General features: G+C 49.8%; 1 protein-coding gene across 16 annotated transcripts in view; it reads left to right on the forward strand.

Annotated features, from left to right (window-relative positions):
- The window catches only part of ARHGEF7 (Rho guanine nucleotide exchange factor 7), a 134674-nt gene that overhangs the window by 61730 nt on the left and 47886 nt on the right, over positions 1 to 25058 (forward strand). For 11 of the 16 annotated variants that reach the window (XM_043593173.1, XM_043595265.1, XM_043590193.1 and 8 more), the window contains 3 exons: positions 237 to 367; positions 9229 to 9430; positions 19842 to 19930. In XM_043593173.1, coding sequence (XP_043449108.1) covers positions 237 to 367; positions 9229 to 9430; positions 19842 to 19930 — 422 coding nt within the window. The remainder of the gene's footprint in view (positions 1 to 236; positions 368 to 9228; positions 9431 to 19841; positions 19931 to 25058) is intronic. The other 5 variants (XM_043596671.1, XM_043594433.1, XM_043599104.1 and 2 more) reach the window with 2 other exon arrangements.

The raw sequence follows: 25058 nt of genomic DNA on the forward strand, positions 1-25058 counted from the left end.
TTTAAGAAATGTGAAGATTGTACTGGAGAGGGATGGATGAGTAGTTCTCTCGAGTTACTTCCTGGAGCGCGCGCACCTTGTCTGGGTAGCAGACGGACTGCTCTGCATAAATGGCCCGCTTTGTTGCTTTGGCCGTGCGTCCCCCGGGGGCTGCCCCAGTTTAGAGTCTGGTGTGCTACGAGAGTGCGTGGTGTCCAGCGTCTCAGCTCGCTCTTCTCTGTGCACGACCTTTTCAGACATCGGCCTGGGAAGTGACTCCGTGTGTGCCCGGCCCTCATCTCATCGGATAAAGTCTTTTGACTCCCTGGGAGCCCAGCCTTCGCACAGTCGGACTTCAAAATTGTTCCAGGGCCAGTATCGAAGTTTGGTAAGTTGGAGAGAGCTGGTTTTTGGAATATGTTGGGGGAGAGGAGCCTGTGCAGGTGTATCCAGAAAGGTGCTCGTGCCTCTGAACAGGGCGCTGCACAGCCAGCGGGTGCTTTGGCTCTGTTCCCGCTGTTCTTCATTGGGGTGTGGTGTGTGCTCATCACCGGGTTCTCCAGATGTTTACACGTGACCGCTTTTGAGAGACTTGTGTATTTTGGGGGTTATATTTTAAGACTCCTAAATCTGTTAATCTGGAGAGATGTGTGTGCTTTAAAGTGTTTCCCTGGTCCCTTGTAAGATGGTATTTTTTTCTGCTTTGTGCACACGTACGGAAGTATGGGAATAAATATAAAAGTGCTTAGATGTGTGATGAAATGGCTAACAGGCAAAGAATCGAAAGGTGGTCTTTCTCCTTCCGGAAGTGTGGCTTAGCGTGCCTTCCTGGGTCAGGGTGTGACTTGTGAAGGAGGGGCTCCCTGGTCATGGGTGCTGGTGAAGTGGGTAAGGAAGGGGGTGCATGACTGTGCTGGGAAGTGAGGAAAAATCCACGTGGAAGTTGTTAGGATCCAGGCCATGAGCAGAGCACGTGGGGTGCAGCCGTGAAGCTGACCATGCGAGGCTGGAGAGAGATGTGGTATGGTGTGGAATGGGGGCTGTGTGCAGGGAGGCCGCCCCAGGTGTCGTTCTGGAAACGCTCCGAGCCCTCTTGTGAGCTAGCGGGTGATGGCACTTACTTAGATTAGCTAGTTGTGGGACTTTGCTTTCACGTCCTGTTTTAATAAATTGTTTTCGAGACCAGTGGTCTTGCAGCATGAGCCGAAGGAGAGCCTGACTCGTGGGTGTTTGGGGATCACCGCTGTCCTACCTGCTTCGACACAGAGAGGAGTATTGTCAAGCTAACGGTTAGCTTAAATAAATCGGTTAGAGTTGCATTTTGTGGAGGGAATTTGAGTTTCATTCAAGGAGGGTTAAAAAGGAAGCTGCAAAAGGGAAATGAGAGTTTTACATGTTCTGAACTTTTTGAACACAAGCTAACTCCTTGCTGTTTACCTGCTTTTCCTTAGAGAAGCCTCGTTACTGTTTCTGATCTTATGTACGATGCACTTGGTGCCACTGCTGTGTCTGCCCTGTTCTAGGTGCTGTTCCCGGGCTCTTGCAGATGACATTCCCATCCCCTGCTCCTGTCCCCGGCCCCCTGTCCCCCACAGTGACCCCATGAAGCAAGGGCTTAATACTAGGTGAATTTTGCAGAGCTCTGTTGGGAGTGTTTTTAATCCACATTGAGGAAAAAATACCAAACCACTTGGATGATATTTATATTTCTTAAAAATTTGTGAGAGAAAGTGAGAGCATATACATGCAGGGGAGGGGCAGAGAGAGAGGGAGAGAGAGAATCCCAAACGGGCTCCACGCTGTCAGCACAGAGCCCGACATGGGGCTCTATCCCACGAATTGTGAGATTGTGACCTGAGCTGAAATCAGTATGCAGTCAGACGCTTAACCCACTGCGTCCCTCAGGTGCCCCTGGAAAAGTTTTAAAATTAGCTTTTATAAAACTTGTAGGGGAAAATGTAAGAAATCTGCAAACTCTGGGTAGAGAAATATGTTGCCTCACCCGTTTACCAGGGCCAACTTGTAACTACTGGTTTTTGAGAAGTGAAGGCTAGATTGCAGATGGAGAATTTTAAGTAAAATGTGGGTAAGTGTAATGTTGAAGGGTGCACGTTACTAATATCACAGTAAGCATAGGATTAATGTATAATGAGCTTGGGAAATTTTAAGTAATGGCAGAAATAAAAAGCCCTCTGCACCCGCTATGTTCGGAAGACCCTGCTGGCTGCTGCCCTGTTGCTGTGCGACAATGACTTCCTGTGCCCTTCAGTTTTTCTGCAGGTGTTACTGATAGTACTTTGAGGGAAATTTCTTGGATTAAAAATTACAATGAAGCAAGAATGGCAAAATTTTTTTTTAAAGTTTATTTTTGAGAGAGAGCACAAGCCAGGGAAGGGGCAGAGAGAGAGAGGGAGACACAGGATCCGAAGCAGGCTCCAGGCTCTGAGCTGTCAGCACAGAGCCCGACGCGGGGCTCGAACTCACAGACCGCGAGATCGTGACCTGAGCCAAAGTTGGATGCTTAACCGACCGAGCCACCCACGTGCCCCGAGAATGGCACAAATGTTTATTTAAAGCTGTGTGATAGGCAGCGGAAAGAGAAATTGTTAATTTCATTTACAGTTGTACCAAAACGAATAAAAAAGGAATCAATTTAATGAAGGAAGTGAAAGACCTGTACTCCACTATAAAACAGTGCAAGAAACTGAAGATGACACAAACAAATGGAAACATGCTCATGGATTGGAGGAGTCCATACTGGTAAAATGTCCACACTACCCAAAGCAGTCTGCAGATTTGATGCAATCCCTGTGAAAATAAGAGAGTGCTTGTCACAGAACCAGAACAAATAATACTAAAATTTGTATGGGACCACACACACTTCAAATAACCAAGATAATCTTGAGAAAGAACAAACCTGGAGGTATCACAATCCCAGTTTTCAAGGTGCGCTACAAAGCCACAACAATCAAAAGCGTATGGTAAGGGCACAAGAATAGACCTGTATATAGTGGAACAAAATGGAGAACCCAGAAGGAAACTCACAACTACGTGTCTGGCTCCGACAGAGGGGGCAAGGAAATACAATGGGGAAAGACCGTCTTTCCAGCAAATGGTGGCGGGAAAACTGGACGGCAACATGCAAAAGTGTGAAACTGGACCACTTGGTTTCTTTCAGCATACACAAAAATAAACAAAAAAAATGAATTAAAGACCTAAACGTGAGACTTGAAACCATAAACTCGTAGAAGAAAACAAAGGTAGTGATGTCTTTCACATCAGCTATAGAAACATTTTTCTAGGTATGTCTCCTAAGGCAAGTAAGACAAAAATTACTATTAGGGCTACACCAAAATAAAAAGCTTTGTCACAGCCAAGGAAGCCATTAACAAATGGGGAAGACAGCCTGCTGAGTGAGGGAAGATACTTGTAAACGACCTCTCCGAGAAGGGGTTATTATCCAAAATCTAGTAAGAACTTACACAAATCAACACCAAAAAACCCAATTAAAAAATGGGCAGAGGACTCGAATAGACCTTTTTCCAAAGACCTGCAGATGGCCAAGAGACCCATGAAAAGGTGCTCCTCACCGACCGTTACAGAAATGCAAAGCAGAACCAGAGAGAATACCTCACCTCTGTCAGAATAGCTGGGGTCAAGAAGACAAGTGACAAGTGTTGGCGAGGACGTGGAGGAAAATGAGGCCTCGGCACAGTTGTGGGAATGGAAACTGGTGTGGCCACTGTGGAAAACCGTATCAAGGTTTTCAAATGGAACGTAGAAATACTATATGATCCAGCAATTCTGTTGGGTATCTGCCCAAAGAAAACCAACACTAATTTAAAAAGATAAATGCTACAGTAAATTCAGAGGTGCATTATTTACAACAGCCAAGATACAGAAGCAACTCGTGTCCACAGACAGATTAATAAAAATGTGTGTGTGTGTGTGTGTGTGAGAGAGAGAAACGTGTGTGTATACACACATACACACGCAGTCTACTCGGCCATCAAGAATAAAATCCTGCCATTGGCAGTAACGTGGATGGTGGAATGTGGAATACGACGTTATTCCGCTTGTATGTGGAATCTGAGAAAAGAAAATGAATAAACGAAAAGTGAAAACAGACCCATAGAGAATAAACTGATGGTGGCCAGAGGAGTAGGGGCAATATAATATGGGGAGAGGGAGAAAAGTAGGTGATAGGTGAACCTCCACCTACCCATTGTCTTCTACTTTGTGTTTGAAATTCTCCATAATAAAAAATTAAGCTAAAACAGTAGGTGGTTGCTTGGATGTAAATTTTGTGGTCTTTGTTAAAGCAAACCATAGCCTGAAATCGTGTGAGGCGCTGCCGTTCCCAGGGCGAGGACGGGTGTACTCAGGGTGCTCTCTGAAAGCCCCTGGTCACACGTGTTCACTCGCACCTCTGTTAAGCACGCGTTGCCTGACCACCACCTCAGTGCTTGCTGTCAGCACGATCGCTTCTGTGTCACTGAACCCCTCGACTCCAGGATGGGTTTCTTGCTTGTGATGGAGGCCAGTTTGAGCAGTTCTGGTGTTCTGTCTGCACTGACATGGAAGTTCTAACTTCCTTTCTTCCCTGTTACTTCCTCATTGTTCATTTCTGGGGGTGATCCCCTTACTCCCGCCCACACCCTCTGCTAAACTGAGCTCTTCCTGTGCCCCTGTGCTCATGCTGTGCCCTCCCCCGGACCGAGTGACTGCGGCTCCTTGGAGGGGAGGGGGGCTCAGGCTGTTGACTTGGGGCTTGTTTTTCCTCTGGTCTGGGGCTGACTTCACCCTTCACTGGTGAATAAACTGTACTGACTGCTTTTGGGACTCCTCCTGTCCCTCTGTGGCCAGAGTCTTCATCCATTGACTCCTGAGAAGTATGACCTTGGGTTCCCAAGTTTCCCTCCCTGATTGTGGGGAGTGGTGAGGTCAGGTGCTTGCTGCCACCACCCTTCATTTGTGGGAGTCCTGCCTTGAGCCCCTCAAGCACTGCCTGTGCCTGTGGTCCCCACTGCCACCTGGGACTGGGCCAGCACTCCCAGGACTGTTTCTCAGACCTGCATCTCTGTCCACGCATTCCACGCTGTTCATGTCTCTACCACCTCTGCCGCTTCATTGTACCGCATTTCAGCAATTCTGAGACCTTTTTTTGAAACCTTCTCACAGGTTCAAAAGTAGCATGTGTCCTAAAGTTGATGGTATGTCATAATTGACAGCATTTGGAGTATATAAAAGGTATTGTCTAATTTCTGGCATGTTCTAGTTGATGAAATACATTATGAGCAAGCAAGTGTAGAGAAGTTACAGTATTTACCTAAGCTTGCAAGACAGGGAAATACTAGCTATTGGAAGAGAAGTTGGGTGTTTCCTTGACCAGCTTTTCCTCTGTGAATGAGATTACCCCTTCCAGGGAACAGGGAGGACGGGGCTTGTGTGAAGGTAGCATTCCAGGACATCGTGGTTTTGGGTTGTTAGGGTGACTTCAGAACGTGGGATAAAACACTTGATGCATTTCTGGGTGTGCATGATATTGACAGGTGGGCCTTTGTAGGCCTCGGAGGGCAGCTCTGAGGGGCAAGTGTGGTGGGTACAGGTTACTGCTGCCAGATGAGGTACAGTAAGTGGGCCCCACAGTGTCCTCCCATCACTGACTTAGTGACCTGAAACCTACATCTAGAAAACAGCTAGATGAATTTCTACAAGTCAGACGTTCCTGTGTAAGGTCGAGAAGCAGAACCTGACCGGTGTCACCTTTGTTGTGTCTGCTTTTCCCAAAAGGCATCTGCTGTCCTGATTTCTGACGGTAAAGATGAACTTTGCCTGTTTTGTGTTGGACATAAACGGAATTGTACAGCGTGCACTCGTTCCGTGACTGGCTGCTCTTGGCTCAGCCCGTTGTGTTGTGGACTATCGTGGGGTGTCAGGTTGAACCCAGGTAGCTGATGAGTTTCAGTTGCAGGAGAGCCTTTAAATAGGGGAAGGAGAGAAATCCCAAAGAGGAGAGCGGTTAAATACCTGCTCTCCAGTTTGCCAACATCAGCGGCAGTGACTTGAATGCTACTGTTGAGTGTTGGGATCTGAGGCTGGACGATGGTGTGGAGCCGTTGCGGCATCCTGTCTGGGGCACCCTCTCGCACCCCATCTCTGGCATCTTGTGGTCGTAACACTCCTTAGAACAACATCTTAAGCTTGCATCTTTGGTATAGTAGGTGCTGAATCCTTGGACACTTGTGGCATCAGAAGTTTAGGTAGATCTAGACTTCTAGAGATCTAGGCTGGCTGCCTGTCCTCTGTGTCTTTCTTCCTACCTGTCCTGGGACACCCCTGTCCTTGTGGAGTGGCTATTTCTGTGCGGAAGACGCGGCAGTGGTGTTCGCCTGACCTGTGCCTGAGTGCAGAGAATTGGTGACGTGGGGGGAGAGTGTAGTCGCCCTAATTTGTAACGTTCAGGTTGGTGTTGTGCCTGGAGAGGGCCTGTGCACTGGTGGCTGAGCTCACAAGGCTGGGCTGGCTGGAGGGTCGCTCCTGGGGGGTACTTCGACCTCCTTGGGGCCCGCTCTGCCCCTGCTCTTGGTTACGTGTTAACGAATCCCTGGGATTGGCTCTGTGCGGGTTGTACACAAAGCCAGCTTGCCCAGGGTGGGTCACAGGAAGGAGAGGGGGTGAAGATCGTGGTGGACAGCTGATGCAGGGTGACCATGGTTTGCAGAGATGAGCCGATGCCGTGTGGCAGCCTGATCTGTTTTCCTTAACCAGGGCTGTGACCTGTGCCATCGCTGGGGAGTGGGGGGGGGGCAGGAGGCAGGGAGCCTCCGCGGGGCTGGTGACCTTTAAGCTGTCCCTCGCCATTCAAGTGCGCCAAGCAAGCAGCATGTCGGCCAGAGCTTTCATTCAGTTTGCCCAGTGCTGAAGGGAGCTTTTTTTCATGTTAATACTTAGGATATTCTAAGCATTAAACATTCAGTATGTATGAAGTGTTAAATTGGTTAGATAAGACACTTAACGCACGTACTTAAATTAACTTTTTGTAAGTTAATGTAAAATACACATTTAAATAAAGAATAAACATTCTAAGAACTGTCTGCTCCTCTTGAAGCTCTGTCACCACTGCACTTTGTCTGTCTTCTGGTTTGGTGACATGCACAGCTGGTTAGACTTGGGTCCTTCCAGACTTGGTGCAGGAGGTCCTGCTTGCTCATCGGGCCCCCGGGGGTTTGCCTGTATTGTCTCCGTGAACGCCTCTGTGAAGCTGGATTTAAGCCTGCAGTGTGGTCAGTGTGGATTTCCTGTCATGGAGCGGGGTCGGGGTCTCGCTCTGCATCCTGGCCCGTACCTTCCTCCTGGCCAAGTGCCCCCATGGCTTCTGTTGGGTCCAGTCAGTGTCCCCTCACCATGTCCCAGACCCACAGGATGGCCAAGGTGTGTGTGATCACTGTGCTTCCTTTCCTGAAAGCGTGGTGTTTTCTGGAGTAAATAATCATTGCCTGTTGGAGTTTTCTGTGCGCCCTTTGCAGACTGCAGCCCTCATCTTTTGCCGGTTTCTAAGAATCTCTTGTACATTCAGACCCATTAGGATTTCTCACTTTTTCCCAGGGAACTGCCTTGACGTCTTGTGGCCACTTGAGTCTCCTGGTTATAGCCAGGCTCCTGCCAGATGCTGCCTGAGCCGTCCTCCTGTGTCACCCCACCCTCCCTTTGACCCAAGCCCATCTCCCCCTCTTCTGCTTTTTCTTGACTGACCCCCCTGTTGAGGAGGAGTGCATCTTATAGGAGCTTCTCAGAGAGAGGGTGCATAGGCCGGGGAGTGCTGGAGAGCTCGCGTAACTACAGCCGTATTTTTATTCCAGTGCGAAAATTCTCTTCGTTTTCCGAAGTGTCTTTACCATGTGACTTGAGCCGGGTTTCTCTAGGCTCCTTCCCTGCGGGGTCCATGCGGCTTCCTGGCTCTGTGGCTTTGTCTTCAGGTTGGGGACGTTTTCAGCCGCATTCCTCATACTGCCTTTCAGCACTGCTTTCTCCTCCACGACACCAGTGACTCCAGTCTCAGGCCCGTCATTTTCCACATGTTCCTGGGGCTCTTTTTTCACTGTCATTTTGAGTAAATTTTGTAAGTTCTTTTTCCTTTTTGAGCCTAGTTCTTTGAGATGCTGGCGGGTAGATGGGGCCACATGCTGCCACCTGGTAAGGGTGGAGCAGGGACTCCCGGCCTGATCTTTGCTGACGTCACCAGTGCAAGCGGGTGCTCGGTGGGGCATGGGACATGTCTCTTCCCCATCCCCGTGGACGCCCAGGCGCAGACTGAGGGCACACCCCCTGTCGGTGGGTGGGCCTGTCCTCTGCCCCTCTTCTTTCACCGGGAGATCAGGCTTTTCTTGGGGATGTGTTTAGTTTGCTTCTGTTGGTGGTTCCCGGTTACAAGCCTCTCCAGCACCTAGTCTGGGATAGATGGAAATAGAAAGAAACTCTAGCCTGGCTGCCTCCTCTTCCCACCTTTCAGAGTGGGCACACAAGCTTAATCTCTGAGGAAAAATGCAAACTGAAAGGAGGTACCATTTCTTCCCAGCAGTTTGGCAAAAATAAAAATGCTTGGCGATATTCAGTGCTGGTGAGCGTGTAAAGAAATAGCCCTGAATTACTGTTGGTGGGAATGTAGTTTAGTGTCAGGAGAAACTTTCTGGAGGGCAGTTAGGAATAGGTACTAAAATTTAAAATATGTTGCATGTTTTCTGACCTGAATTTAAGGTATACGTTTATTTACGGGTGTGTTCAAAGATGTGCATGTAGTTTTAATGCAGCCTTGTCTTGCAGTAGAAAAATACTAGAAATAACCTTAAGTCTAGTAATGGAGAATTACTGGCACAGCCATACAGCTAAGTTACACAGTTGAGACTACAATAATTCTAGAAATCACCTCAGTGTGTTAACTTTTTGTACATTGTATTGAAGGATGTACTGTATAATTTGATGTAAGTGTACATGAAAGTATGTCATGTTTATGTAAGTGTAACTGTGGCCAGAAAAAGACCTTTAAAACCACTGAGAGGGTTTCCTCTGGGACTGGAACGAGGTGGTGGTGGTCAGGGCACTGCGGGGAGGTCGGAAACCTGCTTGTCTACCTTAAAAAGTGCTCTGCTGTTGGAATGGGGCAGCTGCACTCTGATTATACTAGTAAAACATCTCACTTTGTAATGAGGCAGACCACATGAAATTTTTCTCTCCCTCTTCCCTTTTTAGGACATGACCGATAATAGCAACAGCCAACTGGTGGTGAGAGCGAAGTTTAACTTCCAGCAGACCAATGAAGACGAGCTCTCCTTTACGAAAGGCGACATCATCCACGTCACGCGGGTCGAGGAGGGCGGCTGGTGGGAGGGCACGCACAATGGCAGGACCGGCTGGTTTCCCAGCAACTACGTGCGGGAGGTCAAGCCCAGTGGTAAGTGGCTTGCGGGCAGAGGGATGCCGCTTGTCCTCCAGGATAGGTGACTGCACTCACGTGAGGGCTTCTCCCTCCCTGGCTAAGCTTGTGTAGATGGCCCTGGGCTGAGGGTTCTCCTTCTTCTCTAGTTGTTCTTCAAGGAGAGTGATTTTTACTTTACCCCTGCCTTGGGGTGCCAGCATGAAGGATCTGTAGTTAAAAGTAGCATTTCAGTCGGTTATGGTAACAGTTTAAAATTAGGACTTGGGAGTTTGCTCTATCATACAGGCTATTAATAAAAAAGAAATTATTATTATTATTTTTAAAAAAAAATTTTTTTTTCAACGTTTATTTATTTTTGGGACAGAGAGAGACAGAGCATGAACGGGGGAGGGGCAGAGAGAGGGAGACACAGAATCGGAAACAGGCTCCAGGCTCTGAGCCATCAGCCCAGAGCCTGACGCGGGGCTCAAACTCACGGACCGCGAGATCGTGACCTGGCTGAAGTCGGACGCTTAACCGACTGCGCCACCCAGGCGCCCCAAAAAGAAATTATTTTAATGTTTGTTTTTGAGAGAGAGCAAGTGAGCTGGGGAGAGCAGAGACAGAGGGAGACACAGAATCGGAAGCAGGCTCCAGGCTCCAAGCTGTCAGCACAGAGCCCGATGTGGGGCTTGACTTCACAAACCATGAGATCATGACCTGGGCCAAAGTTGGATGCTTAACCAAGTGAGCCACCCAGGTGCCTCAGGCTAATTTGTATCACTCTGGGTGCTTTTGCTGATGATGTATTATTTATCTTTTTCTGTATTTGTGATAGTTATTTTATGTTATTTTTTATTTTGAGGGAGTGAAAGAGCCGGAGAGGGGCAAAGAGGGAGAGAGAAAGAATCTCAAGCAGGTTCCTCACTGTCAGCGCAGAGCCTGATGGCAGGGCTCAAACTCATGAACCATGAGATCATGACCTGAGCCAAAATCAAGAGTCGGATGCTTAACTGACTGAACCACCCAGGCTCCCCATGTACCACACTCTTACGATAAAGTTAAGGCATTGCTAAGAAAATGAGAGAGCCGGGGCACCTGGGTGGCTCAGTCGGTTAAGCATCTGACTTCAGCTCAGGTCATGATCTCACAGTCTGAGTTCGAGCCCCGCGTCAGGCTCTGTGCTGACAGCTCAGAGCTTGGAGCCTGCTTCAGGTCATGATCTCACAGTCTGAGTTCGAGCCCCGCGTCAGGCTCTGTGCTGGCAGCTCAGAGCCTGGAGCCTGCTTCGGATCCTGTGTCTCCCTCTCTCTCTCTGCCCCTCTCCTGCTCATGCTCTGTCTCTCTTTATCTCAAAAAAAAAAAAAAAAGAAAAAAAGAAAAAAAGAAAATGAGAGAGCCAGCACATTTACAGTACTGCAGTGTATTGATGAATATCCATGTAAAAGTGGACTCGTGCAGCTCAAACTCTGTTGTTGGAGGGTCAGCTGTATATAAAATCCTTCTGTTTTGTGGAGCTTGGCATTGAGCGCCGCTCTCCCAGCCTTTCTGTCACCAGATGTGTGAGTTTTCTGTACCGAGCAATCCGGTGACCTCATGTAGAGCTTCTGAAACCTTCGTAACTTCCTAAGGGATCAGAGTGCTAGGATCATCTTCTGTTCTGTTCCAGTACTTGCTCTCTGGTCATGGTTCCTGATACAGCGCTCCCAGGACCTTTGTCGTTTCCTGTGGCCCAGACCAGGCGCAGACCCCTGGCCGTACCTGTTTTCTGTTTCAAAACCACAGTTTGCTCATCCATTCATCTGTTGATGGACATTTTGGTTGTTTTTCACCTTCTGCTGTTGGGAATAAGGTTTCTGTGGTCCTGGGTGAGATCTGAGTCCTGTCCATCCTCTTGGGCCTATACCTCGGGGTGGAATTTCTGGCTCACAGGGCGATGGTGGTCAGTGTGCGGGGCACTGCCGTGCCCCCTGTGTGGCAGCTGCCCTGTCGTGCTTTCCACCAGCAGTATGCCAGGGTTCCGGTGTGTCCACGTCCTTGGCACCACTTTTTTTTCCCCCATGATAACTGTTGGGTGTGAAATGGTACCTCGCTGTTTGTATTTTTCTCATACGGTAAAGTTGACAGTAAGTGCCTGGGCTGCTTGTGTTCTGGCTGCTTGTGTTCTGGTTACTGTCTGAAGTGCTTCTACAGTGGCCTCATTCAGTCCTCACACAGCCCCAGGAGACATCGGGATATTCGGGGCGCAGGTATGAATCCCCCTTCTTTTTTTTTTTTTTTTTTTTTAATTTTTTTTTCAACGTTTTTTTATTCATTTTTGGGACAGAGAGAGACAGAGCATGAACGGGGGAGGGGCAGAGAGAGAGGGAGACACAGAATCGGAAACAGGCTCCAGGCTCTGAGCCATCAGCCCAGAGCCCGACGCGGGGCTCGAACTCCCGGACCGCGAGATCGTGACCTGGCTGAAGTCGGACGCTTAACCAACTGCGCCACCCAGGTGCCCCATGAATCCTCCTTCTAATGCCAGCTGTCCTCACCGCACCGGTGTCCGGCTGATGGGGACGGAAGTGTGGCCTCAACCTTGGACTCAGCTGCTGGGAAATGGAGCTTAGTGTATGGCTCATCGGACTTGCCAGTAGTCACTGGTTGGCCCCGGCACTGGCCTGTGAGCATGAGGCTGGGACAGGTCGAGTCCAGGCTAAGAGCCTGGTCGGACAGGTCGAGTCCGGGCTAAGAGCCTGGCCAGTCCTATGGTCCCCTGGTGTCTTGGGCTGAGCGTGCTGCCCTGGCCCTCTCTGGGAGGACGAGGGGCGAGGGGGCTCCGAGCATTGGTGCCAGGGACCTGCCATTTGGTGTGGAGCCTGATTGGGCCCACGTCTGCTGACTCCAGGTCCCGGGTTCTGCTATGAATGACACATTCAAATGGGAAGTTCGGTCTGACTTTGAGTTGTAGTAGTAAGAGTGCACGTTTCTCCTCAGGGAGTTTTCAAAGTTTTACCTTTTGAAAATTACACTGAAAGGATATTTTGTGGGTCTCGGGGTCCTCTTCAGGTGACTTTGGGGAGTCGCTTCTAAAAGGATCTGAGCAGGCTCAGGACTGCTCTTGGCGGTAGGTGGTTCCATGGTGTGCTGCCCCCCTTGGAGAGTCTGGCAGTGTGGCATGAATGTCTTGCTGTGGGGCCCTACTTTCGGAGTGGAGTGTGCAGCCAGAGAGGTGCTAGGTGTAGACAGATGCAGCTCTAAGAAGAACCGGCCATTCCAGGTGGTGGAATTTGCTTAACAACAACAGCAGCAGTATGTGTAAGGGGCACCCGGCCGGCTCTGTCAGCAGAGTGTGCGACTCTTGATCTTGGGGTTGTGAGTTTGAGTCCCATGTTGGGTGTATAGATTATTAGAAATCCTTAAAAAAAAAAAAAATTCCATGTCTGTCAGTGTGGACTTGTGTCAGGGCAACTGCATCACTGTCTGCCAAGTTTTGTGTCTTACCCCATGTTTCTGTCTGCATGGGCATGAGAGAGACCCCTTTAAACACGCTTGTAACTGCATTGGGTCCCATGGGATCCGTAGTTTTTGTACTGAATGGAGACCAAGAAACTGGGAATTTTCACATCTTCCAGTTTATCTGTAAAGTGCAAATGATAACAGACTTGCTCAGATTGGTGGTCTGTCATGCCACTTTCCTCTTTAGCTGACAGTGGGGCCAAGGGGATAACCTTTTGGAAATAACTTCCCATCCTGTGTTCACAGATTATCTGTGCATATTCTAAGGAAACCTGTTCCTGTCTGATTTTTGATGTGGGCATTTGAGACAGAAAGATGTGAGATCATATTTTTACAGTATCATCTTACAGCAGTGAAGAATGGAAGTCCAGGGTCACAGTAACATGTTAGTATTGTAACTTCTCAGTAATTTCTGTGACTCCGATGTTGGAATAGGATTCCCTTCTAGAAGGGTGTGTTTAAGATAAGCATTGTCATTTACAGTGTAATTCTTCATTTTCTGTAAACAGAGTGTGCCCGATCCTAACTGGTGATCCTGTCAGGATCATTTACTTGTGAAACAAACACTGACTTCCTCTAAATTGTGAGTTTCTCTTTGTTAAAGTTTTTGATTTAAGAATGTATTTGTTGAGTAAACAAAACCACCATCCCTGAGTGACCCCTCTTGGGCTGCTTTTTTCCAGGTAGGTTCTCAAGAATGTCCACTTGATCTCACACTTCTTGCAGGTGTCGGTAGCCATGATCATTTGCCCTCTGGCAGCTACAGATGGCAGTGTGGCTGTCAGGCTTCGCTGTTGTGTGTGTGTGCCTTGACCTGTGTGTGCTTTCTTGTTTCGGATAGTCCTCTTTGCAGGCTGGTGTCCTCCAAGAATACGCTTAAGGGATTTCCACTGCTTGCCGCATGTGCCCTGTCCTCCCTGAATCTCTGCTACCTCACAGCAGACACCCTCGTTGCTCCGCATTTGCTTGCCATGCACATTGTTCTGATGTGCAAAATCATGGATTTCTGGGGCACCTGGGTGGTCAGTCGGTTAGCATCTGACTCTTCAGCTCAGGTCGTGATCCTAAGGGTCATAGGTTCAAGCCCCATGTCAGGCTGTGCACTGACCATGTGGAGCCTGCTTGAGATTATGTCTCCCTTTCTTTGTGCCCCTCCCCTGCTCGAGCATGTGCTCTCAAAATCAAACTTTAAACCCACGGATTTCTGTGTTGTATACACACGTGCATGTTTCAGGCCACACTCTGGAGAATTTCTTCAATTGAAGGGAGACCTCAGGAAAGAGGTGATGAGGCCAGTGGTTGGGGGTGGGGTGGGGAGAGGGCCGCTGGTCGCTGCTACTGTTAAGTCATCATGGATGCTCGGTGGGTGGTAGGCCTCGCACCAGACTGTGCATTTAGAACCCATGTTCCGCTGGGGTGGAGGGGGCCATGTTTACATCTGGCATCAAAAACGACCTGGGTTTTAGGTGCGATGATCGATCGGCTATGGAAGAAGTTTTACGAATATAACCCGTGTAGGGAAAGGGACAGAGGTAGCAACTGATTTCCGTATTGCTGGAAAAGTGTGTGCGCATGCACGTGTGATGGGAGGTTTCTGAAAGCACCCAGGATAAGGCTGCATTAGAGGGTAGGCCTATCTGTACGGTTTCTTCCAGATGCACACTTGATAATAGGCGGAAAGAGCCTCAAATGTAAGATTGCACTCAGGCCTGTAGGGGCGGCGGAGGGGGGTACCCAGAAAGACGGGTGGAGGGCTCTGGGGTGAGATGCTTTGGGATTCTTTTGGGACGTGGGGGTGAGTGTTCCTCCAGATGAACACCGCGTGCTCTTCCTGAACAGCTGTGCTGGTGGGCGCTCTAGGGGATGTTCCACTCTCTGGGGACTGTGCTTCAACATCCTGTTTGAAGGACCTGTCCCCTAGGTCAGCTGACTGACAGCAGTCAGGGGTCAGGGGTGGTATCCCCCAGTATCAGGGATGAGACCCTGGTAGGTGGTGGGAGCCTGTGAGGACACAGCTGGGATGACAAGAGCACCTCCGGCCTCCACATCTGCCCTGCAGCTGCGTGACCACCCCTGCCCGTCTGCGGGGCTGCTCTGCATGGACGTGGGTCCCACAGATACCCTCCCCTGGGGCTCCTGGTTTTCCTGGTCCCCTCGCTTCCTCCTCAGCTTGGGCTTTACGTTTTGTTCTGTTGCTTCCCTTCATGGGTAATGCCTCACCGTGGACCTGGTGTGCATGCCGCAGTTATCCCTTGGTGCCCCGCTTTGTAACACGAGGACCTGCCTTGACCTTTCTCCGCCCTTCTATCCTACCTCCAGTCAGCTGTGTTTTCCGTGTACATCATCAGGATTGTTATGATTGCCCTTGGTTCCGAAACCACAGGCAGCATCCATTCAGCAAATACTTGAGTGAACTCTGTTGTGGGGACCGGGGGTGGGGGGGGGGGGTAGTGAAAAACCAAGGTGTCTTTCCAGAAATCACGAAGCTTACCTGAGGTTCCCGAAATAGAAAATGTGGTAGACAGTTGAGAAGGTGAAGGTCCGCTAGGCTCCCCTTCCTCGGTGGACATTTGATCCCCTCAAGACCTCACGAGTGGGAGAGTACAGGACAAGGTACGTTGAGAGAGCACGTTCACGTACCTTCTATTGGAGTATATTGTTAATCTCTTTCTGTGCCTAACTTGCAGATTAAACTTTATCACAGGTGTGCACGTAGGGTTTGGTATGCTCGGTTTGGGGCATTTCCCGGGTTCTGGGAACAGACCTCACGGATAAGGGGGGTGTCTGCTGTGTGGGCTTCCTCAAGGGCCCCCACCTTCAGTGCTGCCTAGAGGCGCCATTTCCCTCTGTGCGGGATGGTTCTGATTTTGTGGGGGATGTAGTGTGGTGCTCTAGCCCAGGGCTCAAGATGTCTTTTCTGGAAAGTGTCTTCTCCAGTAATGTTGCTCGTTCCTTTTGCTTTCTCCTGAAAATCCTATTAGCTGTCTTGTTTTGCCTTCTTTGGCTTTTAATCTGGTTTTTGTATTTTTTGTTTCGCTGGATTTCATTCATTTGGAGTCCACTCCTCAGATCTTTGAGTTCACCGTCTCCTCTTACTAGTGATGGTGACCAGAGTTTTCATTTCCAGGAATGGTTTCGTTCTTTTTCAGGTGTTTTTAATTTTTGTGGTGCATTGTTTATTCATTATGGCTCTTTTCTTTCCAGGTGGGGTTTTCTTTTCTTTTCTTTTTTAATATTTAAGTAGAGAGGGGGCGAGCAGGATAGAGAGAGGGAAAGAGAATTCCGAGCAGGCTCCGCACTGTCAGGTCTCAGCACAGACCCTAGTATAGGGCTCGAACTCATGAACCGTGGGATTATGACCTGAGCCAGAATCAAGAGTCAGATGCTTAACCGACTGAGCCACTCAGGTGCCCCTCTTTCCAGGGATTTTAAATATACTTACTCCATGGTCTAAATTTTCCCCTTGTTTCAACATCTTGGGTGTTCCATTTCCTTTGTATGTTGTATCTGTTTATACTGGGTTAAGTTCTTGGTGAGCTGTAACTTTGTTATAGTTGTGTCTTTGGGGGTTTGGTTGGGGGTACCTCTGTGCCCTGGGCTGTGGAAACATTCCTACAGAGAGGAGGGACATTTGTTTCCTCGGGGGCTCCCAGAGATTTTCTTGCCCTGGGCAAACCCTGGGGCCCTTTGGGGGCTGGAGTGGGTTTGGACCATATGCCTCCGCAGGGACGGGCTCAGGGTTTGGATTTCTCCTGGGCTGTGTCTCCCAGCCCTCGTCCTTGCGAGACGCTGTTTGTCTGGGTTGGCGAGCAGGATAGGCTTCTCGTTGTCAGCCTGCCCGAAGGGTCCCCAAGAGCTCCTCCTGTTTGTCACTCAGGGCTGTGTCTGGTCTCTGCAGTGCCCTCCCCCTTTATTCATTTAGCATATTCATGGTTAAATTCTCTTGTTTTTGGCACTCTTAGTTTATTGAAAAAAAGGGAAGATCTGTATCTTCCGGCGCCTGGTAGGACAGCACTAAATTACGTTCTCATGGTTTCCCCGTAGTCCCAGTGAATTGTATCAATCTTTAGCTATCGGATGGGCCAAAAATGTTTTATTTTTCTTAAGATACTGGGAAGGCTGAGTGTTTTCTAACGTTTCCTGGGCGCAACTTTTGTTAAAATTGGCCATTACTTCCCTTCTGGTATATTATGGTCTAAGTGTGTGGGTGGGGTGGTGGTGGTGTTATTTTGGGGGGCGGGGGCGGGTGGGGAGTAGGTGCTGGAGGGCTCCCTCGGGCTGCACAGAGGTTCCTGAGGCAAACCTGGCATCCTGGGCCCCTCCTGCCCAGCGTGTTGACCGAGCGTCCCCTCCCCGTGTGACTGAGGGCCGGGGCCCTGGGACGAGTGCGGAGCAGGCCCTGCTGTGGCTGTCGGCGGGGGAGCTGCGGAGCCCTGGCCTCACCGCGCCGCCTTAGCTGTGGGAGGGCAGCGGTCTCCCTCCCTCGGGGCCTCCTGCCACGGAGGTGCCTTGTGGTTGGTGGCACCACAGGCAGACACGGCTCCTCTGTGACTGCTCGGTGCCGGGGTTTCTTACCTTGGAGCCCTCTGTCGGGAAGGGCCCACGGGGTTTGGGGAGATGTTCCCGGCCCTCCCGTGGCAGTCATTCCCCTGTAGCCGTCGGCAGAGTTGTGGACTCCCTTTTCCACGGGAGAGGAGACCGCGTGTTTGGGCTCCGCCTGCACTGGGTGGCTCTCTTCTGCCTGCCCTCTGTTTTTACACGGTGCCGTAGCTGGGCGCTACTTCTTGTGAAAGAGCCTTTTCTCCTGATTCTCCCAGTAAGTTAGTTGAATGTTATCTGTGCTGTTGGGAGGTGTGTCTTAAATGAGGCACTTGACAGATTATTTGCTTTTAAAATTTAAAGTTGGGGCACCTGGGGGCTCAGTCGGTTGTGTGTCTGACTCTTGATTCTGGCTCAGGTCATGATTCCAGGGTCATGGGTTCGAGTTCTGGGTCGGGCTCTGTGCTGAGCGTGGAGCCTTCTCTCTCTTCCTCTGCCCTCCCCAGCTCATGCACGCATGTGCGCTTGCTCGAGCACTTGCTCTCTCTCAAATAAAAAATAAAAAATAAACCAGGGGCACCTGGGTGGCTCAGTTGGTTAAACGGCTGACTTCAGCTCAGGTCACGATCTCACAGATCATGGGTTTGAACCCTGTGTCATGCTCTGTGCTGACAGCGTGGAGCCTGCTTGGGATTCGTTCTCTGCCGCTCCCCCACATATTCTCTCTCTCAGAAATAAGAAACAACTTAAAATAAATCCAGTCCAAGGTAATAGCACACACGTTGGTGTTCGTGGTCCGGTGACTGTCTTTCAGGCTTCAGTGCTCACCTTTATTTTTATCTGTATTTGTCCCCTAAATGATGGGTTCCAAAGGTGAAAGGCATCATTTTTCTTAAGGTAAAAGCATGTCAATTTTTTCTTCTATAGTTAAATTCCTACCTGTAGGTGTGAGACTGGGAAGGAATGTGTGTTAGCCAGAACACATTGATATTTCTTTTTTTTTTTTTTTTTTCTTTTTTCAACGTTTTTATTTATTTTTGGGACAGAGAGAGACAGAGCATGAACGGGGGAGGGGCAGAGAAAGAGGGAGACACAGAATCAGAAACAGGCTCCAGGCTCTGAGCCATCAGCCCAGAGCCCGACGCGGGGCTCGAACTCCCGGACCGCGAGATCGTGACCTGGCTGAAGTCGGACGCTTAACCGACTGCGCCACCCAGGCGCCCCCACATTGATATTTCTTAGGGGCTCAGAAGTGGTTCATTTCTCACGGAGTTCTGTTTTCATCCTGTGAGCAGAGAGTTCTTTCAACTGGGAACAACACCTGTTTTGTGCTTTATTGTCAACCTTTTGGAAAAGCAAGTGAGGCATTGAAGGACGGTTTAGGCAGACCATTCATTCCATAGGAAGGGGAAGGCCTACAGTTAGTGCATGTGATTTCAGGCATTTCTGGGTTTCTGTTGCTAGGCAGATAACGGCAATACTGAGCAGCCAGTTGGAAGTGGGGACCCGAGACTTTGTCAGTGTTTGGGATCGAGGGCACTGTTGGGGGAGCTAGCAGAGACTTGGGGCAGGTGGGTGAAAGGGTGCTGAGCACAGCACACCAGAGGGACAGAGCATTGACTGACTCAGGTGAGGTGGGTGTGTGACCTGCTCCTTGAATGCCCCTGCCCTTCCCCCCACCCCAACCACCCCAGTTTGCTCTCCAGCCCCGGTAGCCAGTGACTGACACGACCGCCCACCCTGAGAGCCACACTGGCAGTCGGCATATGCTTCCTCGATCCCTTTTTTGCTGGCGAATCTCCTGAACAGGTGTTGAATGAACACTGGGCAGCGTACAGATACTTGAACCCTCGAGTAATCACAATTGCTTGCACTACGGTTTCTGGGGTGGAGGTTCTTAAGGCTCCGTGGGTTTTTCTTGTTTTCTGCCCCTGCTCGGGATGGATTTCCTCCTCCTTGGCTTATCACGCTGAGCCAGATCCTACTTGTTTGGAGAGACCTGCGTTGTGAGTGCTCTGAATTGGACGTGTAGCCCAGACTCTGCGTCTTGGTGTTTTAACATCGTTACGTATCTGCCTGCATCGGCTGGTATTTTATCTTGACTGCACTTGTGATCTGTTAGCATAGCTCATGCTCGTGCTCTTTCTTCTGCTGACAGTCAGGGAGCATGGCCTGTCAGACGCTGAGCCCGAGCAGGGAGTATGGGGTGAGCCACGTACGGGCTGGGGGGGACGCCGGCTCCCTGACCTCAGGGCATGAGCATGAGGGAGGCACGGGCCTCTGGCAACTTCCCTTGTTGGCTGGTGCTCTCACAGGAGGTCCCTGGACCAGTAGCTCTGGGCTGTGGGGGCTGGCGTGTGTGGTCTCCAGTACTGGTCAGTAAAATTGTGTTACGTTTTCATTTCAGAAAAGCCCGTGTCTCCTAAATCAGGAACGTTGAAGAGCCCTCCCAAAGGATTTGATACTACTGCCATTAACAAGAGCTATTACAACGTGGTGAGTACCTTCAAAACCCATTTTAAGAATAACTTTTTTTTTTTTTTTTTTTGAATGTCTCTAAAACTCTGCAGTGTAGACTGTAGGTAAATGGTGTGGAGTATGAAGGAGGAGATAGAAATCATCTGTTGTGGGCTGCACAGTTACGACCACCGTTAACGTTCTGGTGTATTTTCTTCTAATCTTCCACGATCTTACATTTTTGTTTACTACTTAAGTAGACTTATACCCTTCTGTTGTCACATACCGTAGTATTCCCTCCTACTGTTTCAAGTCCTCAAAAGCGAGATTGTAAAAAAGTGCACGATGTGATTTATAGGCGCCACGTGGCGTTTTACTTGTGCTTTGGGTGGATTATAAGTACTTCAGATCAGTACTGTTTCTAGTTTACTTGTTTCTTGACATAAAGTCTCTTCTGGGATTGATGGATTCATGCATCGGGTAGTGTGCAATTACAGGAGAGCATCTATACGTCTCACTCAGTGAAGACAAGTGCTTCAGAATGGAACACGACGTTATGAAACTTAACGTGAGCAATATGTGAGCTTAAAAAATACCCGTGATGCTAGGTCTAGTGTCTAGTCTACTCTTTCCTGGTCCCTAAACCATTGCATGGGCTGCAGAAATAGGAAATGGTATTATTTGGATCACCTTCGAAATGGCTGGCATATATTGGTGTGATAAACCAGCGTAGTACACTTTGTGAGTGTGGCTCTGTCTTCCATTCCGTGGAAAGTGTGCATTTTGGGTTTCTTCCCTGCTCCTGGTCTTGCACAGGATGCTTCCTGAGAAGCAGTGTCCACTTGAGTCTGTGACACCTGTGTGTCCTTGAAGTGAAACCACTATGGATCGGTGCTGCTTTGAGCATCTGAGTGTTTCACTTCCTGTGCTCCTGTAGGAAAAGGAGAGGACGCGTGATGGACGGAAGTCTGTTCCGCTGCGCTGACCTGTTGCCACAGCCTCTGCTGTGAGTTTGCGTGTTCGGCATGCCGACCGTTCACTTCCCACTGGCCCCTGACCTTCCAGAGCAGGGTGACGTCGGGAGGGCTCCTTGCTCTGACGCGCGGTGATTGGACCCCTGCTCTGTGCCAGGCCCTGGTGATGGCAGCAGGATGTGGCAGCCAGCACCTGTCCCCCTACCCCCCCCACTCCCCCATCTCCTTGCTGCCTCTGCCTCCTTTCACTTCCACTCTTCTTGTCCTGTGGACTCGGCTTGCTGCCTCAGACTGGATTTCTACATGTTGGTCGACACCAGGCCCTCTTCCCGAGCAGTCCTTGAGTCCCAGCCTCTGTGTCTCTGACTTTGTCTGGGTGCAGACTTCAGCCAAGCTGTGCGGGGCTCCCCAGCATGGCCCGTACCCCGAGGGGCCGCCTGCCTCTCCTGGTTCTGCTCTGCTGTCCACACCCTCTTTGGGTCTCTGTTGGATGTTCGTCGTGGATGTTCGTCCCCATGACGTGGCCATTCCGCTGCTTTGCTCGTTAGTATACGATGTGTTGCGTGTGCGGCTCTGTGTCCAAAGCACAGTGAGAGTGGTCTGGGGTGCTTGAGGGCCTCACAGGAGGCGAGCTTGGGGAGCGGCCTCTTCCTCGTGTTCCTTTGTGAGATCCGGGGTTCCGCCCAGGGGAGGGTGTCCTGGGCGGAGTACCAGTCCGGATCCACAGTGCTGCTCTGGAGAGGGGGCAGCTGCTCCTCTCTGAGGTTCTGTCCACTTAACCCTAACTGTTAGAGGAAGCAAGGCAGGGCCCCGCCCCTGGAGCCCACATCATCTCTCTGGTCTTTGCAGTAGTCTTGCCTCCATTAGGGATTTTGCGGATGTAGGCAACCATGCTTTTCCAGAAGTCCTGGTAAGTTGTTGTCCTTTGCATTTTATGTTCTGTAACCCTCTTCAGCTTGAAGCATCATCAGTGCTTTTTTGGATTTCTTTCTTTGAACTATTCTTGTATGGGGGGGCAGGGAAGCGGCTTTATATCACAGGTGCTGTTCTGAGTCAGCCACTGTTTCACTGAGAAGGATGGGAAAACACCTTGACCTCAGAATCACATCCAAATTGTTGTTTTCATAAAGCTGTGTTGGTAAATCGCACATGTTAAAATTGTGCTTGTTATGGACATAACTCAGAATCCATGGAAACCCTCTTTGGGTGTAGCACCCCTTTTACAGGGGAGAACATAGCTCTAGCTGTTAAAGGGCTTGCCCAGGGTCTGCCACTCTTTGGTGACTAAGCCAGGAATGAATTCCTCTTTTTTGAATTCTGTATTTATAAACGATGTAGAAAAGTAAACTGTAGAGCAGAATACAACATGTAAAGTAAAGCAGAAGAGCTTTTTCACACTGCCTGGCGTGGCTTTGTTTTCACAGCAAACTGTGGAAGTTTAGGTATTTTTAACCCTGCTGATGGGAGAAGGTTCTCCAAGAGGAAGACTGTTGGTGAGAGACTGAGTCTCCGCTTGGGCTCAGCGGAAAGCAGTGGGGAGAATTGTGGGTGGAGGTACGAGACTGGAGGTGGGCAGGACAGGATGGATGGGCGTCCTGTGGCTCCTGAGGGACGGTCGAGATCGCCCACCTACGCTGGCACGTAGCTAGTGCTTCTGGGTGGCTTAGGACTGTCCTGGGACTCGTGCTGTGCGTGCGAAGTGTCATGGTGTCCATGGGTCTCGGAGCTGCTGTGAGTTTTTCTTCACTTGTTTCTGTTCTTCAGACTGAAGGGTCTCTATTGTCCTTTCTGTTGGCCGATTGTTGTACATCTGCATCTAGTGTTGGGCCTCTCGAGTGGATTTTTCACTTTTATCACACCTTTCAGTTCACAATCACCATTTGGTTATTTTTATGGTCAAATAGTGTATTTGTGTCACTGTTTATGTATGTTAATTCTTTAGGCGTACCTGTTTTGGTTCTTTGGACTTTTTAAAAAGACTCGACTTATTTTAGAGCAGCTTGAGGTTGACATTGGAGAGGGTGGGGCTTTGCCAAGGCCCCATGATCAGCACCTCTCAGGCTTGCTGGCTCTCCTCTTCATGCAGGATAGTCCCCTGCTGTCTGGACCGACCAGTTTGTCCATCACCCACTGGAGGACCTCTCACTTGCTTCCGGGTGTTGGTGATTGTGAACGAAGCAGCTGTGAACTCGCGTGCGTAGGTTTTCTCATGGACGTGTTTTCAGCTCGTTTGGGTGAATGCGAAGGACTGTGATTGTTGGGTGTTGTGGGGAGCGTGTTCTCAGTTCTGTAAGAAACCGCACAGTTCTCAGTTCTGTAAGAAACCTGTGGGGCATCTTCTGCCACGCCTGCTGGTGTCTGATCGGGTTTTGCTGATGGACGAGGTGTGTGGTGCCGCCTCAGTGTCTCAGTTGGCAGTTCTCGGATGACCTGTGTCCACGTGCTTACTGCCACCTGTAAGGTGTCTGTTCAGTTCTGCTATCCACTTTTAAATTTGGGCTCTCTTAGGGAGCTGTAAGTTTAACTTTGACTATCGTTTGAGGGCGATGTGCACGGGTGTGGTGTTTTGGCATTTATGCTGCCTGGTGTCCTCCGAGCCTCCGGGGATCTGTGGTTTTGGTGTCTGACATTAATTAGGGGAAATTCTCCGTCTTCATGGCTTGAACTCTCTCTTGTGTTTCTTCTCCTTCTGGTACTTCCACCGTGTGTATTTACACCTTGTGCAGTCCCCACCATCCTTGGATGTTGTGTTTTCTCTGTCTTTTCAGCCCTGAGGGATGCTGTTAAGGTCTGTGGCGCTGGGATTCTCTCTGCAGCCCTGTGCGATCTGCTATTGACACCATTACGGGCATTCTTCATTTCTGTTAGTGTTTCTCCCGGTTTTCAGTTCTTGGAATTTCCACCTCCTTGCCGGTCTTTTCTTGCATGCCGTCTGCTTTCTGCGTTAGAACCCTTAGCATCTTAATCTTCGTTGTTCTTAGTTCCTGGTGGGATAATTCCAGCGTCCCCACCATGTCTTCTTCCGATGCTTGCTTTTCTCTTCAGACTGTGTGTTTTGCCTTTTGCTGAGTCTTGTAAGTTTTTGTCGATAATTGAACATCGTGTATCATGTAAAAAAGGAAGTGCTCACTGAGGGGGTGAGGTGTGCGGGGAGAGGAGGGGGGCACTCCATCAGGGAGCCTGTGCCTCTGGACCATGAACTCCACTGGTGTGTTTTAAATTCTCCCCCCCACCCCTCCCCTCCCTCCTGCCTGGAGATCAGGTGGCCCAAGGGGGCTGGGCTGTTGGTCTTTGCCAGGGCGTTTCAGCAGGCTAGTCTGAGTTAACTAGTTTCCCTGAGGGCAGGCCTCATAAGTACCAGGATGCTGAGCTGTTATTTCCGAATGGCTCTTCCAGTGGTTCTTCTTTTCTCTGCTGAAAGCCCAAGGGTGTTTTTCTCTGAGGCTTTGGGAATTTGGTCACACTCCTAGATGATAATTTCCCAGTACTGAGGAGGCCTCTCTACGACTGGGTCTCCCCCAGAGTTTTGAACTCACACTTGTCTGCACTGAGCTTCCAGCAGTCCGTCAGTGATGGTTCACGTTTTCCCGCCCCGTTGCTGGCTCGCAGTGTGGTTTCTTCTGGGGCGCCTGGGCTCCGGCAAGTGGGGCTCCCAGGGTGTGTTGGCCTCTCCAGACTTGGGGCGGGAGTTTGCCTTGCGTCCTGTCCTCTCTACCATAGGGGTCCAGCAGGAGTTGATTTTTCAGTCTGTTCAGCTTTTGACTTCGTTGGATGGAGTATGATTTCCACACAGAAACAGGCAAAAGCAGAAGTCCCTGTTTGAACATATTTAGAGCAGCTTTTTTTTTTATTTTTATTTTTTTAAATGTTTATTTTTGAGACAGAGACAGAGCATGAATGGGGGAGGATCAGAGAGGGAGGGAGACACAGAATCCGAAGCAGGCTCCAGGCTCCCAGCTGTCGGCACAGAGCCCGACGCGGGGCTCGAACTCACAGACTGTGAGATCATGACCTGAGCTGAAATCGGACGCTTACCCAACCTAGCCAACCAGGTGCCCCTAGAGCAGCTATTTTGAAGACTTTATCTGCTAAGCCAGCACCAGGGCCTCTCAGGCCGTTTTCATTCAGTGCCTTGTGTTTGTGCACGGGTCATGTGTTCTTGGTTCTTAGAACATCTTGTAATTTTTCACTGA

The sequence above is a fragment of the Prionailurus bengalensis genome, chromosome A1 (genome assembly GCF_016509475.1).
Source record: "Prionailurus bengalensis isolate Pbe53 chromosome A1, Fcat_Pben_1.1_paternal_pri, whole genome shotgun sequence".
Lineage (NCBI taxonomy): Eukaryota > Metazoa > Chordata > Mammalia > Carnivora > Felidae > Prionailurus > Prionailurus bengalensis.